At 47.7% G+C, this 17,157-nt stretch overlaps 1 protein-coding gene across 4 annotated transcripts in view; it reads right to left on the bottom strand.

Moving 5' to 3' along the window:
• The window catches only part of gukh (NHS actin remodeling regulator GUK-holder), a 390,412-nt gene that overhangs the window by 13,881 nt on the left and 359,374 nt on the right, over positions 1–17,157 (bottom strand). For 3 of the 4 annotated variants that reach the window (XM_084591775.1, XM_084591774.1, XM_084591777.1), the window contains exon 2: positions 709–977. In XM_084591775.1, coding sequence (XP_084447901.1) covers positions 709–977 — 269 coding nt within the window. Of the gene's footprint in view, positions 1–708; positions 978–13,900; positions 14,100–17,157 lie in introns of those variants that run through there. The other variant, XM_084591776.1, reaches the window with a different exon arrangement.

The following is a 17,157-nucleotide window of genomic DNA, read 5'->3' as shown; positions in this document are numbered from 1 at the left end:
AAGTAAAGTCTTAAATCTAAGCAAATCTGTATTCGAGCATCAGTCCTACTTCTGGAGCTCAAGGTGTGAAGGGGGGGGGGGGGGGGGGGGGAAGGGATGCTTCACGTTACTCGCTATGTATTCCCATCAGATTAGAATAATCTGCTTTGCTGATAATGGGGAGAAAGACAGGTGGCAACCTCTGAAGTACAAGATACCGCTGATGAGGTATCCAAATCGCTGAAGGAATAGTAACAAAAATTAAACAAAGGCAAAGGGGCAAAAGAATGGAAAGTGAGAGAGGAATGTATTTTTGGGTACCTATATTTGTGCTGGGTAGAGAACAAGAAGGAAGAAAGCAGACCACATGTGGACCAATTTTATAATACATACCCTAAATGTCTGCACATTTCAAACCTTCAAGGTGAGAGGGAAGGGAAATATTTTTTATAGCATACGACTGCCCGGAAAGTGATGCAGTATAAAGAATGAGACATCATTTTTCATGTGACGTATGCTGAGACCTTCGTTCACTGTACAGCTGGTACTGACTTCCCCAGTACTGCTGATCGATTAGAAATGCAAATGTGCCACAAAGACAAGACCAACATATGATCTGCCTCTTTGTGTGGCATGTGCACCTTTTAATCAGCTAGGAGTTACGAATTAGCATAGAAGTTACAGCACACGGCTATGGCCAGGTCACGACTAAGCTTCTTGAACACGTACCCTTCGGGTCTCGATGTCGAGGTCTACGTTGTTCCGGGTGCGCGAGGAATCGTCGCCCCACACGGGCATGCACAGGTACAGTCTGCGGGGCGAGGAGCCATCGTCTGCGGTGGCGCGGATCACGTGCAGAGCGGGCGTGGCCGCGGCCTGCTCGTAGAGCTCGCGCACCCGCCGGGGCCTCGAGTCCGCCGTGAACAGGCAGTTGGCATGCTCGTAGCGCGTCCGGTAGTGCTCCTTGACCTGGCTGAACTTGGTCAGGTCCCCTACGGCTGCAACGCGAATAGAGGGTGAGAGAGAGAGATGGTTAGCTAATCAGCCGCACGAATTCACTGTCAAAAAGTATAACAGGGTACAGCAGCAGAACAACTCCGTTTGGTGGAGTGGATGGTCTACAACACCAGAAATCGGTGCCTGTGTCGGCGTTGTGGTCCGCACTCTCAGTGATGAATGGGAGAGGTGGACGGAGAAGTGTGCACCGTGGAGCGGCGAGGGTGAAGCAGCGGCCGCTGGCGCGTTGAATGTGAGAGCGCTGACGGCGGCGCGGGATAGGGAAAAAGGGAAGACGGCCGCACGTCTTCTGTTGAGAGCGGAGTTGCTCCGCGGGACAAACGAGCGGCGGTGATGGAAGCAGCATGTCGTCTACAGTAGTAGGGCTTGAAATTAGCAAATCGCCGCCAAAAACTAATATATACTTATCACTGGCATTCTTGTAAATGCGGGATAACTGATGCTAAGTCAAAATGGGATATCCACTGAGGAAATGCCGCCTAATTGTATCTAATATACTTGTATAGCCTGCAAATATTTTTCGAACGAAAAAAAAAAAAAATTGCAGCGCAAAAATTCCCGGACTTTCGCGCTTACTTCCACTGCAATTTACGCCAACTTCAGTTGCGATGACCTGAAAATATATCACGAGGCTTTAAAAGCCTGTAGATTAATGCAGCAATCTACAACTGCCGTGAAGTGCACCGATTATTTTCGTCAATTTCTAAATGTTTGTTTTAATAATTTTTGGTAGTAAGAATGAGCTACAATGACAAATATTTCACGCTGCGTTGTGCAGAACCTTATCTCACAGAATAAAATTCACGACGAAGCAAATATGTGATTGTGCAAACTTATAACTCAACATCGATGCACAAGAACTTTAAATGCCGATTAAGAAAAAAAAAGAAACAAAATTTACATTTAAATACCGTCCAAAAATAGTGCTATGCATAACACAAATGTATAGCACTGCTGGTAGAGCAGAAAAAAATACTTTTAAAGACAATTTCTAGGCATTTTGTCGTTTGTGCCTGACTTATGTAATAAATAACTTAAATATCTTACCGAGATATGATTGAGATCGTTTCAAGGAAATGCTTAAGGCTTTATGCAGTTATTCTTGACCATTTTAAATTTTATTTTTCTAAGATTTGCAGATTTGACGCACAGAAAGCTTTATAGCTAACATTGCAAGTCTTCCATAAATGACTAGTTTACAGCTCCGTTTTACGTAAACTCCTAAAGACGAAGTTCAGTGATACTAATATCTCACAGAGATAGAAAAATATCACTGCTCAAATTTCAGCAAAGTGCTGAGCAACATGATTTGCAACATGAAAAAATTCGTCATATTATATTATGAAGAATGGTAGCCCACAGTATTGAAAAGCGTGCAGGCAAAATATGTTTAATCATTTAAAAAACACGTTGCATAACAACACGGGGGGCGTCTAATGAATGAACTAGCAGTGAAAAAAAAAAAAAAAAAAAAAAAAAAAACGTTTCCTACAATCCGTGTGCGACACCGGTGATATCCTTTCTTTTTTTCTCGCTGAGCAGCAGTTAACGGAAATAAGTATTAAACATCTATAACTGATGCGATATTACCACACTGATGTAAAACAGATCGCTTCTAATAATCGTAATATATTATAAGCAGGCATTCCCATTTATGCCCTTGAACGCGCAGGACAGCGCTAATTAACGGTGTAATTATCGCCTGCGAGGCGACGCTCCCGCCTCGCAAGATTCCTGGCTACGTGCACAATTAACGCGGCCGCTCCTCCTATTATCAAGCAACGGGCACGCCGCGCTCCCAATCCGGCGACAAAAGGGCGACAATCAACAAGAGTTTACTGCTGTTAATAAGCAGCCTGTGCTTACTCATACCGAGACAGATCTGCGAAACAACACTTTCTTGGTTGGTTTGTAAGGTTTAACGTCCCAAAGCGACTCAGACTATGAGAGACGCCGTAGTGGAGGGCTCCGGAAATGTCGACCACCTGGGGTTCTTTAACGTGCGCTGACATCGCACAGCACAAGGGCGCCTTGCTTTTCGCCTCCATCGAAAAGCGGAAGCCGAGGCTGGGACTCAATCACTCAATCCCGCGCTCTTTGGAACAGTGGTCGAGTGCCGTAACCATTGCGCCACCCCGGCGGTGCAAACAACACTTTCTTTTTACAGTTTTCAAGAACGTTTCGTGTTAGCTGTGCTTCCTTCAATTTCGAGGAAATATATATATATATATATATATATATATGAAGGAAAGAAGCCAACAGTCGGCGAGGCCAAGGAAAGCGTTGGGGATGGTACTTTATGTCTTTTTCTTTTGTAATGTTTACTTGGATAATCACAGAAATTAGTTGTAATCTGTTTAGGGGAAAGCTAATTAAACACAAAGTAGAAGAAAAAACAACGTGCCGATGGTGGGAACCGAACTCACGACCTCCGAATATCGCGTCCGGTGCTCTTCCAACTGAGCTCAATCGGCCGCTGTCCCCCCTGCTACTTTCTTGGGTATTAATGTCGTCTGTATACTAACCTTGAGAGTGTTCACCAGCGCCACCCTCAACCAAAGCGGCGGACGTGGAACGTCCTGTGTTACAATATACCGCCTAGTAGATGGGGTTACACAAAACGCAGGCAAGCTATATAGTTACTGTGGCTATTGTCTATTTCCATTCCAAGGTGATGAAAACCTCCAAATTTGTGACCGAGAAACTTCCTGTATGCAAATTTGTCTAAGCTTTCCTGAGAACTTACGAATATTTTAAAAACGCAGCGTCGATATCTAGAAATTACAGGAAGAACAGGAAGACACTTAACCTCATGGCGTTTAACAAAAGATGTTTTTTTCTCACTTTTTAGCTTTTATCTTTATTCTTAATTCTTTTTTTTTACTTTTCAATGCTTTATATCTCAATTTTTAAACTTTTAGTCTTTCTTATACGCCGATACTAAGCATTCGCAAAGAGCGGTTTGACTCCTTTCAATGCATTTTCGTTTTTTTTTAATTATTTCAATTAAACGATCAATTAGACACTCCAAATCTTTTTAATTAGCAGCATCAAGCGAAGCATTGGATTTTCAATCTGACCATTCTGACACCACCTCTTTCCATTTTTTTTTTCATTTTATTAATGAATTCTAATCATTGCATTGCACGTCACGGCTTAGCACTTACCAATAAATAATCAATCACTAGAACCACAAATTACCAAGATAGGATTTTTCACGCAGCCCCTTATTATTTCCGACACGCGGTGCCGACAACTGCAACTACCATTACGATGCCGACAGCTTTTCGACCGAAAATTATGGGGACACCTATAAGCTAAGCCTTATAAGGGTACGAAATTCCGTTGCGGGCTTTCGTTGGCGTACGAGTTTGTTCTAGTAACGTTGGCGTACATGTTACCTGATTAATCACTAACCCCTTCACTTGTGCCTCTGTTATCTCGCACGTTCTCATTAGCACACAGTCGCAAGCTGCCGCATCATGCGCGGAATACCACCGAAGACTTCTGTCAACTCCAAGGTCAACTCGGCCATGTCACGTGGTCTCGCGACGTCACACAACCCACCAACCAATCAGTGCCTGTCGGAGGCATGTTCGCGATTTGTCGCTCACGGCGAGATGCAGCTATGGTGATGCAGCCGTCGAGAGGAAGCGGTCTTGGTAAACCCACGCAAAAAAAAAAAAAAAAAAAAAAAGAGAGAGAGAGAGAAACTCGAATAACGTTGTCAGAGTAGTGGCCACATGGCAATAATGTACAACGAAAACTACCATGTGCATGTAAGCGTGACACCGAATATCTTCAGCTTGCCACTGAACCAATGCCTTTTATATGTACAAAGTACGATATCTGCAACCGTGTATAACTAATTTTTTTACTGCCCTATGGCGTGGGCTTTGCATTTTTCTGCTTTGTTTTGCCTATTATATAATGTAAAAAAACACATGGTCTAAGAAAAAAAAAAAAAAAAACGGGATTCCACGCTTGCGTGTATTAAAGCTCGGGTTAGTCATATATATCGTGTTCGACAATATATTTACAAGCACATTTCACACTTTGGTGTTGTCTCTACACTATCTGTTTCTAAAACAGCTGGTCTGGCAAGCAAAGAGGGAAGCGCAGATACGCGATGAACGTGAATGTAGCCCTACCAGTCCTAAGCGGGAGCACCACCTCCCTAGTTCCGGCGGTCGTATACGAAATGCGTGCGCACGAAATGACGTATGTGCTTACTTGTCCGAGTTTAGCAGGTCGCCTCTACCTTTCAGACGAGGCAGCCCTTCGTACTACTCCATCTGGCTCTCGCAGTGGTAGGTTGACGTACACGAAAAGCGACTCGTCCGGTCGAAATCGCTTCAATGCTTCCTCGATGCTCACTGCTCTTTGGAAAGCTGATTTTCGATCTTGCAGACAAACGTGCGTAGCGTGGTTTCAAGTAGTTCCTACATACGAGGGACCTGCAAAGCTAGGCAACTAACTCATGACGTCACAGTCGATGTCGTAGCAAGGCGTCTACAGTTTCGGTTTCGCGGTTCTGCGTTTGATTTTTCTCTTTTGTTGCTGATTTCAAACTATTTCCTGAATTTTTCCGAAACTGAGTAAAGCCCACATTAACGGAGGTTCTTCGGAACACAAAACAGCCATTAACTCTTGCTGTTCGATCTCCTGATGTTTGATTCCTAGAGTGACTCAGGCTATGAGAAACGCCGTAGTGGAGAACACCGTAAATTTCGACCACCTGGGGTTCCTTAACGTACAACTGACATCGCACAGCACAAGGGCGCCTGGCTTTTCGCCTCCATCGAAAAAGCGGCCGTCGCGGCCGGGATATGATCCCGCATCCTTGGGAAGTGGGCACAGCAGTGGAGCGCCCTAACCACTGCACCACCGCGGCGGCGGCTCTACTCTCTCGAAGCTATCGCAATTTATCTGCTAGCTATAGGCGGGTGAGTCTACGAGTTGTTTCACATTATTGAATACGGATTTGTCTTTCAAAAGTCGTGAAAGGTGCGCCGGCGTGGCATGTTCACGTATACTGCACGGCAAGACGGAAATTATCTCGCGGTAGAGTAAAATAATAATAATAATAAAAAAGATGACAACAATACTATAAGTAAAATAACTTTTAAAGGCTTTCACACATTGAATATGAGTACAGGTTATGAATTTTTTAATCGGAGCTGTATTTGAAATATCGAGTGTTAAATATAATCCCTTTGCTCGCATGCTAAGCTAGCTTTGCCGCAGTACATGTCGTTAAAATGGCATCCCTGCGCATGGTATTGCCAGTGGCACAAGGGGGGTATTTTCTACGTCATAAAGTACGCAAACTACGTCTATATTTTATTCAAGCGGCGCCATATTTTATTTATTATAAAGTGTAGCATTTGATATCACCTTGAAGACCTTCCAAAACCGTTTTTCATTTTAACGTGCGATGTCGCGCTCTGATGCCGGTATTAAAATTTTGAAATCTCTGCTCGCCTTCGGCTTTGATAGTGCGCCAACCTTTGAGATTCAATCGTTCGCGCTAAAGCCAAATGTAAGAAAGTTGATTAGATATATTTAGTTAACTAATCGTCTGTCTGTACATTCGGTCACGTAAACAATGCCCACCCCACCGTAAAATGAGCACGCACGGAGTGCACGGTTTTGGAAAGAGAAGTTTGTATCAAATAAATTGAAGCACCTGACATATCAGTTTGCAGAAAGGTTTTTGTCGAACGCAGCGTTAAATATTGGCAGTTAAAGCATATACATTCTATAGATAAAGCCTCCAAAGTTGCCAAACAGACTTCAGTGAGTTTGCAGTATTTGTAAGAAAAGCAATAAGATTCACAAATAGCCAAAAATATTTGGAGTGGAGGCAGTTTCAGATCTGCTGTAAAAAAATGTTCAGAAAAGAGCAGTATATACATAAGCGCAGCAAAGTCCACATATTTGCAATCAACAATTTTGTTTTTGCATTTAGAAATGTTTTTGCTTGAAAAAAAGCATTTAAATCTTTTCTTTCCAGTAACTGTGTAACGATACTGAATCCTGTCTTTCCAGTCATTGTATAACGACATACAAAACCATTAGGTACATCAAGATGTCAGTATATTTTACCAGAAGTTGATCCAAAGAAACAACTAAAGCTCGGTGCCGTCTGACAGCGTGTCTGCTCAAACCGGAAATGGTTTTCTTGGGGTTAAAGGGCGATTTCGGCATCAGAGTTTTACAGGCGACTGATCACAGAAGAAACAGACCATATACGAACGATATATCTTTGTCTAGTCTCTTAACTGTGGCAAATGTAACGGCTGCCTATAGAAAACAGATGTGCCCGAGTTCGAAGTGGCGACTACGCCATTCGCGTTGGCTTCATTTTTTGAACTATCACACCCTGCTGCTTCATTGACTGCTTCTTTTCTCAAAAAAGAAAAAAAAAAGAAAAAAAAGAAAAAAAAAAGAAACTGTGCTGTCGATCGGCCTCATCTGCCTCATGTCCTCAAAGCAATGACAAGCGCAATTCTAGTCACGTTCGTCCCTTTTCGGACCACTGGGTTAATCTCCTTTCGCACCGAAAAGTGCACTCATCACCGCCCGCAAGAGAAAGTTTTCCGTTGTTTGCCCCGTGCGAGCGCGTCAGACTTGACTCGGCTAATAGACACTGAAGGCGCACGTCGATCACAGTCCGACGTAAAATGGCTCGAAAGCTATAAAAAGACAACGGGCGAAACATACACACAAAGGGAAGAGGAAAGAAGAAAGACGAATATAACTAGGATCCCAGGTCAGAGGAACCCGCCACCGAGAGAAGCAGGTATTCGTCAACTGTCATCGGGGAGAACAGTTCTGGTACAGCGACACAAAACGCAACGACCCGCCACAGAGAAAGAAAATGAAAGGGAACGAAATAAAGACAAAGAATAAGACCGACGGTTAGAGAACAGGTAGAGAGAGATGCATGCATCTCCTTTCTGTCGGCATCGTCGACGATGAAAGCGCGTTTTGAAAGCACATGTATACGCAGCGTTGTCGGTAAGCGCAAGACGCGCTCGGGAACGTTCTATCACTTGCGTCGAAGCCGCTCTCACGTCAGAAAAAACTGAAAATGCCCTAGTCAAGTTGCTCACTACTGTTCCTGTATTGGTTCTTAGGCCTGCTTGCAAACGGGCGGCTATCACGCGGTCGACATAGCGTCAGGTAGGCGAAAATGGGAGAGCGAACACATCCCTTGCGACCTTGAAACGGGAGCTTCGGATAACGATCGCAAACCGAAGTGTGTGTGTGTGTGTGTGTGTGTGTGTGTGTGTGTGTGTGTGTGTGTGTGTGTGTGTGTGTGTGTGTGTGTGTGTGTGTGTGTGTGTGTGTGTGTGTGTGTGTGTGTGTGTGTGTGCGCGTGCGTGCGTGTGTATGTGCGTGCGTGCGTGCGTGCGTGCGTGCGTGCGTGTGTGCGTGCGTGCGTGCGTGCGTGCGTGCGTGCGTGCGCGCGCGCGCGCGCACATGAAGCAATGGTAGTGACCTGCACCTGAGCTCTGCTGAGCCATGCTTTCACAAATGGAATCGCATAAAAAAGCGTGAACACATAGTCAGCACCTGAGCAGAATACGCGTGAACATATGCGACGGAAAGCATGCACGAAAGCTTTAGGGTGATATAAAGGGACTTCGCAATCCTTTCACGACCATGGAATGCACGTCCAAACACACTCATGCATATCATGATCGCGCCACGGTCATAATACTTACACAGATAGCTCTATACTCCATCGGAAGGCACGTGAGTTTCAACGACTTCACAACGTCACACGAGCGCACAAACTCAACAACGCACCTCACCGTCAGGAACACCTTATTCCAGCGCCGGAGACAGCGACACCGCGTGACCCGCGGACTTAGCACGAAGGCCGCGGCGTGTGATGACGATCCCACGACACACCGGTCAGCCCACGCGAGCGCTTGCTCCACTAAATGCCCAGGGGAAACTGCGAGCACGGCGGACCCAAAGCGCGTCGCTGGACACCCCCCACGCCCGTTTCCCATAACAACGCGGTCGAGGGGAGGAGGCCATAGCAGCGAGCAGGGAGAAGAAGCCCGCAAAACGACAAAGCGCGGAGCCCCACAGCAGCAAGCTTCGAATGCCGGCAGTGAAACAGCAGCAGCAGCAGTGCGGCTAGAATAGCAGATGCGTCGAGACGTGGGACGGGGGCCCACAAAGACGACGGCGGGGCAGAGAGGCAGAAAGAGAGAGAGAGGGTGGACAGGTGGAGCGCGGAGGGAGCTCAAACATCGATATATCGACGCTTGCAGAAGGCCCGGCGCAGCCATACACCGGACGGCCGGTGGTGGTGTGGGGGCACAGCACACCAGATGTGCCCTGTACACTGCGCCCCACAGTTATAAAACAGTGCAACGTTGGAGAAGCTGCGTTTCCTCCAAGCTGCGCGAAAATGTAAGCAGAGGTCCTGAATGGTGAATATTACCGGTGCACCGAACATCTTTCCAAGGCTCATCGCGTTTACTTATGGCAAGTTTAAATGTCCGCCCAGGTGGAGACAGTTACGGCGCCTTCCCCTTTCCCTTCAGCCTCCTCCCTCTCTTCCTCTTCGTACCTCGACACGCGGAAGCCGTTAGTTAACCAGGAAGACGTATTTAGAAACAATTCTTTCACGCATTGGTCCTCGTTGCCTTCTACCATTAGTGGTCGCTACGCGTGACGTCACGACTGACATCGAAGCAAGCGATGTCAGCCGCCGACTTGGACGTCGAAGGCAGTAAAACCAAGAAACCGGGAGAAATGGAAGCGAAAAAGAACCTTTTCTACACGCAAGCACAGAGGAGAAATCTGCCCCTAAGGAAACGGAAGCCAGTAGTAGCAACGCTGCACGGATCTACTGAGGGTGGGCTCCACGCCTGAGCATAGGCGTGCGCTCGGGTTGGCCTGCGAGGGGCTCGCACACGAGGCTCGCTAAAGTGATTTCCAGCAGACCACGCAGTTGCCCGCGAGGGCGTGGAGAGGGAGGACGACGACCGGATCATCTCCCCCGCGGGGCTGTTTGCAGTCAATCTGCGGCTCGTTCCCGTGGACTATGCACTCGAGTCGCAGCGCCCTGGCCTTTCATCTATTCCATACATTCAGAGCTACACTCTCCGAGCAGCATACGCCCCCGGGGAGTTATTGCCCTTCTTACAGCACTCGTGGCTTGCCGCTGTCCTTTGGCGAAAAAAGCTTCATCGGTCAGAGCAGAAGTAATCTAACTTTTTTTTTTTTTTTTCTGCTTTCTTCCACCCTCAGCTATCGGCTAGCGGAATGAACTTATGTGTGGGAATCAAGTGTTGTAGACGTAGCTTGTGTTTATCGTGCGGGGCTGGGGGCTCTCTGAATTTGACCTCAGCAGGAAAATCGCAAGGACAAAAACGCGGCCAGACTCGAAAGTAACTCTAACTATCGTTGCCCAATTCCAATGCGTAATCCCCGTATCAGGAAAAAATAAGTTATGGTTTAACTCTGGTTAATCATAGTTGAACTGCGACAGCAACGGCGGAATCTTCTTGCGGCTGTTTGAAGCCGAACGTGGCCTCCGCCGGGACTACGCGACGACTCCATTCAATCCGAATTACTTCCCACAACTCGGAGTTTATTAACACTATAGCGTTGAACGACACGTTAAGCAGAAAATCCGGGGCTGGCGTTGTGAGCGAAAAATAACGAGAATGACGCTGGCAGGGCCGAGCATCGATTGCACGAAGGTTTGCGCGACCTAACGAAACTGCAAGACAACTCAAGTTGTTCATTTGCGGTGGGGAAGGTAGAATAAGAATCAGCCTTCCAGAGCTCCTGAATGCCGAGTCAGCCGCGCCACTCCCCCACGTGGCCGAAATTAACCCGGCAGGCACCCTTGGAATGTGTGAATAATAAACCACGGTACGTTCGAGGATTTGTGGGAGAACTACAGGACAGCAGACACAAGTGACCACTTGCTCAAAAAAGTCTGGTTAGGTTGCGTCGTGACGCTCACAGCTAAAAAGCCGGTTTCAGCACTAAGCTTTCCAAGTTGAGCGAAAAGCGCAGTATATATACTCATATGCGGTAAAGCACACTATCGTTGCGTTTCGGCTCTTTGCAGCTGAGATAAGCCTTAACTCCAGAAATCAAATAGCAGCATCACCGTTAAGAATACCTTCAACGTGTATAGAGATGCGGAGTTACGACGAAGACAGCAAATTGATATTTGGAAAGTTCGGCAAATTGATATTTGTTCACCTGATATAGATCAGTTAAACCTCGCAGACGTCTTCTCTCGCATGCTAACTTATAGTATCTGAGGGCATACATGCGTGTGACATACACGTATGACCGTATATCCCTTCAATGGAATCGACCTCTACGTTCTTTTTGTGGGACGCCTACCTCCCTCTCTCGCGCCAGGTGACAATATGCAGCTTCGCAGCGTATCAGAAAACTAATTCAAAACGGCGTATTACACAAGTGGCAGTTCCACAGAAGAAGAAAAAAAAAGGAAATCAACCCTATTACAGTCCTATATTTACCGGTACGGTATACCGGTGCTGTAGCATAAGCAGTTAATGTGCATTTTCTCTCCCCACTTGAAACCGAGCTTGAACATTTCAATGCGGCGCACTTTTATCGCATTTCTTTTTAATTTACACTCGTTCATCCATAATACGACCATATTCAATTAATATGGGCGACTAGAAATATAAACAATTCTTCTGGCAACCAAACTTTTTTCATAGCCTCGTCAATAAGCAAACTCCCTGTCCGGTCCACAGAGAAGGGGAAAATGCGCACAGCACATCGGGACGAATGCATTTCTGTCGTCCATGTGCTGTGTGATATCAGTGCACGCTAAAGAACACCGAGTGGTCGAAATTTCGGCAGCCTTCCACTAAAACCACTTCGGCGTCGCTTAATTAGCTCCTGACCCACGAAATGTGCTGGGAACGTGACACGAGTCGGTAGGCGTAGAATTAGGAGTCAGGGGCGCTGCTTTACCACCACCACGCGACACCACCAGCTGCGCGTATATGCAAAGGCCAACGAACCCACTCACCCAACTATCAGGAAGCCAAAGTGCTTGCGTAAGCTGCTATTCATAAGCGCCTCAGATCGATACAGTTTCCTCGCCAGCGCGGCTTTTGCTTGCAGTGGCACTCTCAGCCCCCGCGGTTATATGGCGTCATATTAACCTCTCCTCCCAACATTCCCCTCCTCAGGCATTGCCAGGATCTAAGCATGCCCTAGCCGTTGCTCAGCCGGCGAATACAATTATTTCATGCTTTTAGTGCGTTGTCATAAAAGTCACCACTTCCGCATTTCTCTTATGTCAATCTTTCTCACGAACATGCTTAAATGGCACAGGCAGAGGGTTATTTTTTTATTCTAAACATAATTACCTAACTATAATTACATGAAACATTCTTCTGGCTGGTGGTGTAGCTGACAGGTGAAATATGCGGGCAATGATTGGTTGACGGTCTGCGTGACGTCGCAAGACAACGTGTCATGGTCGAATCGCCAGGAGAACGTTTGAGATGGGACTTTATACCTACTTCAGGTGGTCATTCACGTAACGTGGTAGATTACGACTGCATAACAATGAACGCGTGCCCAAGCAGCGAAACTCTTCTGTCGTCTTGCAAAAACAAGCTTTACGTGTGAACTCACATCCTCCGCGCATTGCCTCATGGAACAATCCAGGCGTACGACCATAGAGAAATAGTTAACAAGCCGTATGTTTCTTCACGACAACCTACAGCCTGCAAGCAAGCTGCCTTTGCCAATAGCTTCAGCTTTCAAAACATACGAAACGGCCAACTACAACTGGGAGATATTTCTAAAGCAGGGTTAGGCTACATACACCGCAGAGGTTCTCTCAACAAATTCCCACACGGCCGAAATGAAAGCGGATACTTTCGACGCCACAGAATTTTTGGGCCCAGCAGAGAGGTCGCTGTGCTCATTGTCAAACACCGATATACCATCAAGCACTCAACGCACTATACTGCGACTACAACTGAAGAGCACGGTCCAAAGGCAGACAATATAAAGGACTTGCTAAGAGACGAGTACGTGTTTGCGTAGGCATCTTGTCGACCATATAAGTAACACCGCGTTGCAATGTTAGCCAGATGCTCGACAGCCCCAGAAACCATGTCGCGCGGTGACACCGAAACGCTCCATGAATCACCGACCACATACACCGCTCACCGCCGCGATAACAGGAGCCTCCTAACGGCGGTAAATAGTGCGGCAAGCATATAGCACGCTCAGATGATAGACGCGCTGACAGTTGTACACGTCAACGTAACTCGAGACGGAGGCGCCGGGAAATGTGTCACTTGCCCAGAACAATGCTCCGGCCTGCAAGACGCACGGGCAAAGGCGGCAGTTTACTATGACTATTCCTTTTTGCAGGTGCACAAACTTGAAACGAGATTTCCCTGCGTGGAGAGGGTTTAAGGTAACTTCGACCTGAAGCGAAAAGAAGTTGGTCCAACAGGCAAATATGTCGAGCAGAGAGGAGACAAGAAAGCAGTTTGCTAAGAGATAAGGTACTTCACTGCTTCCGCGTTTGGATATCTGGGATGTCATGAACATCCTCCTCTCGTCTAAGTGATTCTAGGTCATTTCAAAGACTGAAAGCAAAAAAACACTTGCCAGAGAAATCTACCACAACCGCTAAAAAAAAAGTAAGAACGTTCCCTTTGAGACAAGTTTCGCAAGCCAAGCAGGTGACTAAAGAAACATTAAGAAGACAGCACTCAATTGCAAAGATATAAAAGCGCGGCACTAGATAAAATCGCTTTCAAAAACCTTTTGGCTTTACTATCGAAAACGACAGATGTGAACAACACAGTGTTTCCGCGGACAACGAAGTAACAGTAACCGTACCCACCTCACGATAAATTGCCGATGCGAGGTTTCAACTATCCCAACACGTAAGGGAGAAATATCGAATGGTCGCTCGTTCCAGCGCTGTCTTCTGCGACGAAAAGCCAGGCCGGTGTCCAAAACCGAGGTCGGCTTCCTCACGAGTCACGGTTCCGATCCTACCAGGCGGAGTTGTCGAAACGGAAGGTGCACCGCACGGGCACTCGCGCCACGCACACAACATGCGAACGCGCGACAGAAGAGCCCACTTGGCACCGATGCAAGAACGGGAGCCTCTCGGCTGATTCGTGTCGTCGACGAAGGCTGCAGCAACAGCAGCGGCGGCGAAGAAAAAAGCACCCGCGGTAAAAGGCAGATCGAGCAACAGGAGATGAGAGAAGAATGAAAAACGAGAGATAAAAAAAAATAATAAGCACAAGCAGGGCTCGCGCAGTTGGAGAGAGGCGACGGCGGCGAACGACCGACCGCCAGCCCTCCTCAAGAGGCGTCGAGCGAACAACGGCGACAAGACAGGGGGCAGGAAAATTAAAAAGAAGAAAAGTATTACGAAAGTTCTCAGCAGCTGTGAGATTGTCGGGGACAACAATTGTACGCTCTTCAGGGACGGCAGAAAGAATGGGGGGTGGGGAGGGGGAGGAGAGAGAAGGGTCGGCAGGGGAAAGGTACACACCGAAGAAAAAAATTACGCAGCACAAAATAAAAATAAAATAACCGCTGCGATTGTTCGCAGCCACCGACAAAAACACCACCGACTGCGACGTCCGCGCAGCACTAACGGCAGCAGCAGTAGCAGACGAAGGAACGCCGGGCAGACGACGGCGTCGCCTTCGTCTGCGGGATAGTGACTGCCGTCGGCTGCTGTGTGCGCACCGGCGGCCGCGCGCACCGCTTGTGCTCGCGGCGTCGTCATCAAAAGGCGCAGCGCAAAACGCTGCTGCACTGCGCAAGCGGCGCCTACACACGTATGGCGAAGACCGCACCTGCCGTCGGAGCGGGGCGCGGCCGCGCCCATGGCTGCCGCAGCTGGCTCGCGCGCTGGCAAGAGGACCGCGGCATGTGCTGTTGTACGCTCGTGCCACTTCCGAAGTGGGGGTGTCCGCGACGAACCTGGTTCCGCTGCGTGACCGAGTAGGGCCGCCGTGCGAGACGCTCCCCGTTGCAATAACAACAACAACGATGAGACCCCCGGTGCGTGGTGTGGGTGACCGCCTTCTTGGGAGAGTTGCTGCACCGAGGGAGAGCCAAGGGGGCGTAGCGGATTACGTGCGAGACGCGTTGAAGCGAGGCCGGCAACGGAGCCCTGCCCGGAGGAACAATGAACGCAGAGGAGTGGGAAGAATGACTACGTGGAGGCCCCGAAAAAAAAAAAAAAAAGAAACTTTTATTCCTTTCTTTCTTTTTCCTTAAAGCCGCTCTTCTAATTCAGGCGAGGTCAGGGGTGGTCGCGGCAGTATAGCACCTTTGATGGGGCACGAATCTGAGGAAATTAAGACGAAGATGAAGGATGACGTATCTGGATGGATGCGCGAAGAACAACAGCATGCGGGAAGCAGGAAGGCGAAGAGTTATGGAGCCTCCCACATGTTTTTGTTGCCGCTAAGCTTGGAGGGAAGCGAGTTCGGAGTAAACAAGCTTCGTCGAGAAAAGCCATAAAGAGCTACAGAGAAAGAGAGAGAGAGAGACTGTTCGCACCTATAGCAATCCAGGTAAGGGGCGCGGTACGGCAAGACTCTCATTATATTTCAATTACGGACAGAAGAAATTCCACCAGCCTCTGTGCCCCTTGACAGCAAGACAAATGGCAACGCCGTTCCTTAAAAAACGTGCAACGAAGTCGGGCCAACCACCTTCGATATCCTTAGTGCGACTGGAAAACAAGTTTCCGTACCACAACGGATTCAGAAGAAACAAAGAGATACAAAAAGGAAGTGATTTTCGTTATGCCCGGCAAGGACAGTGGAATTCAGGAATCCAGGTCGGAAGTACTGCGGAATGTGCGATGTAGTCTACTTAACTAATTCAGTCCTGACAATCAACGAGATCGTGCTGAGGACACTTTCCGTCGACAGAAGTGGACAGAACGCGACCTCTGGGCTCCACGAAGACGGACTCAGCGTTGGACGCGCGCCGGACAGGGCACCGCGAAGTCCGCGAGGCGGTCCCCGACGACGCCCGAAGTCTCGGTGATCGAGCGAGCGACGCAAAAAGCGATTGCGAAACACGATTGAGCGGCCGTGGACACGGCTATATGCAGCACGCCTGGAACTTGTATCAGAGCCCCGAGCGGCGCACTTGGGCAATTAGCGACCGGTTTGCGACCTTCTAGCTGCTTCTAGCCTTCGCTCGTTGACACTATACACGTCGTGAGAGTATTACCCTATTTATGAGTCGCATTCCGCCGCTAGCGCCACTTTTTTTTTCTCTTAATTTGCAAATTACAAACCGCTAGATTTACGAGTCATACGTACGGTTCATCTCCGCGCTTCATCTAAAAGCCTATAGAAAAAGAAGAACGCCCCCCCCCCCCCCCCCCCCCCCCCCCCAGAAAAAAAAAAAAAAAACTAATAAAGGATGTGCGACGACGCGGACAAGTATGGCAGCAGTGAGCCACGTAAGAAAAAAACAAACATGAAGTGCTCATAAATTAAAACTAAACCATTTTAGGGAGAAAAATTACGGATACGAGTCATCAACTTCAACCTGCGTGAAACCAAGCACTCGACCTTACATGTAAACCTGCCTGCGTTACCGCAGAGCCGCTCAACATATTAGCATGACTAAACCTTCACTGCCGCTAAGGCATCCCCCATATCCCTCCAATTAACACGGTCCTGTGCCCACGTGATCAACGCAAAACTTTTCTATCTCATCCCCCACTTAATGAACCAGTGCTCCAGTCCATTACCCCTAAAGACCATCGGTCCCGTTGCCTTTACACTGAATGCTTTGCCCATTTCTTCTTTTCGATTAAGGCGTCATTAGCACGGGTCTGTTCCCTGACCCGACTCTCTTCCCGGCTCGCAGCTAGCATTTTCCTTTCCACAACTCACTCCTTTTTGTTAGCCTGCACATTTCTGCCCCACAGCTGAGTACGGGAAAAACACAGCAGGTGTTTCAGGGAATTAAACCGGCCATTATCAAAAATAGACTTTCCTGAGATATGAAGACAGCTTCCGCAGCATCAACAGCACCGGTGTTGGCGCACATCAGGAAAAAAAAAAAAAAGCAGAATTGTTAATTTGTACGCTGTTTAACTGATTT

This window comes from Amblyomma maculatum, chromosome 1 (genome assembly GCF_055883805.1).
Source record: "Amblyomma maculatum isolate TAMU_Amacu chromosome 1, ASM5588380v1, whole genome shotgun sequence".
NCBI classification, from domain to species: Eukaryota; Metazoa; Arthropoda; class Arachnida; order Ixodida; family Ixodidae; genus Amblyomma; species Amblyomma maculatum.
Note: the sequence above shows the minus strand (reverse complement) of the source record. Positions and strands in the feature narration are given on the sequence as shown.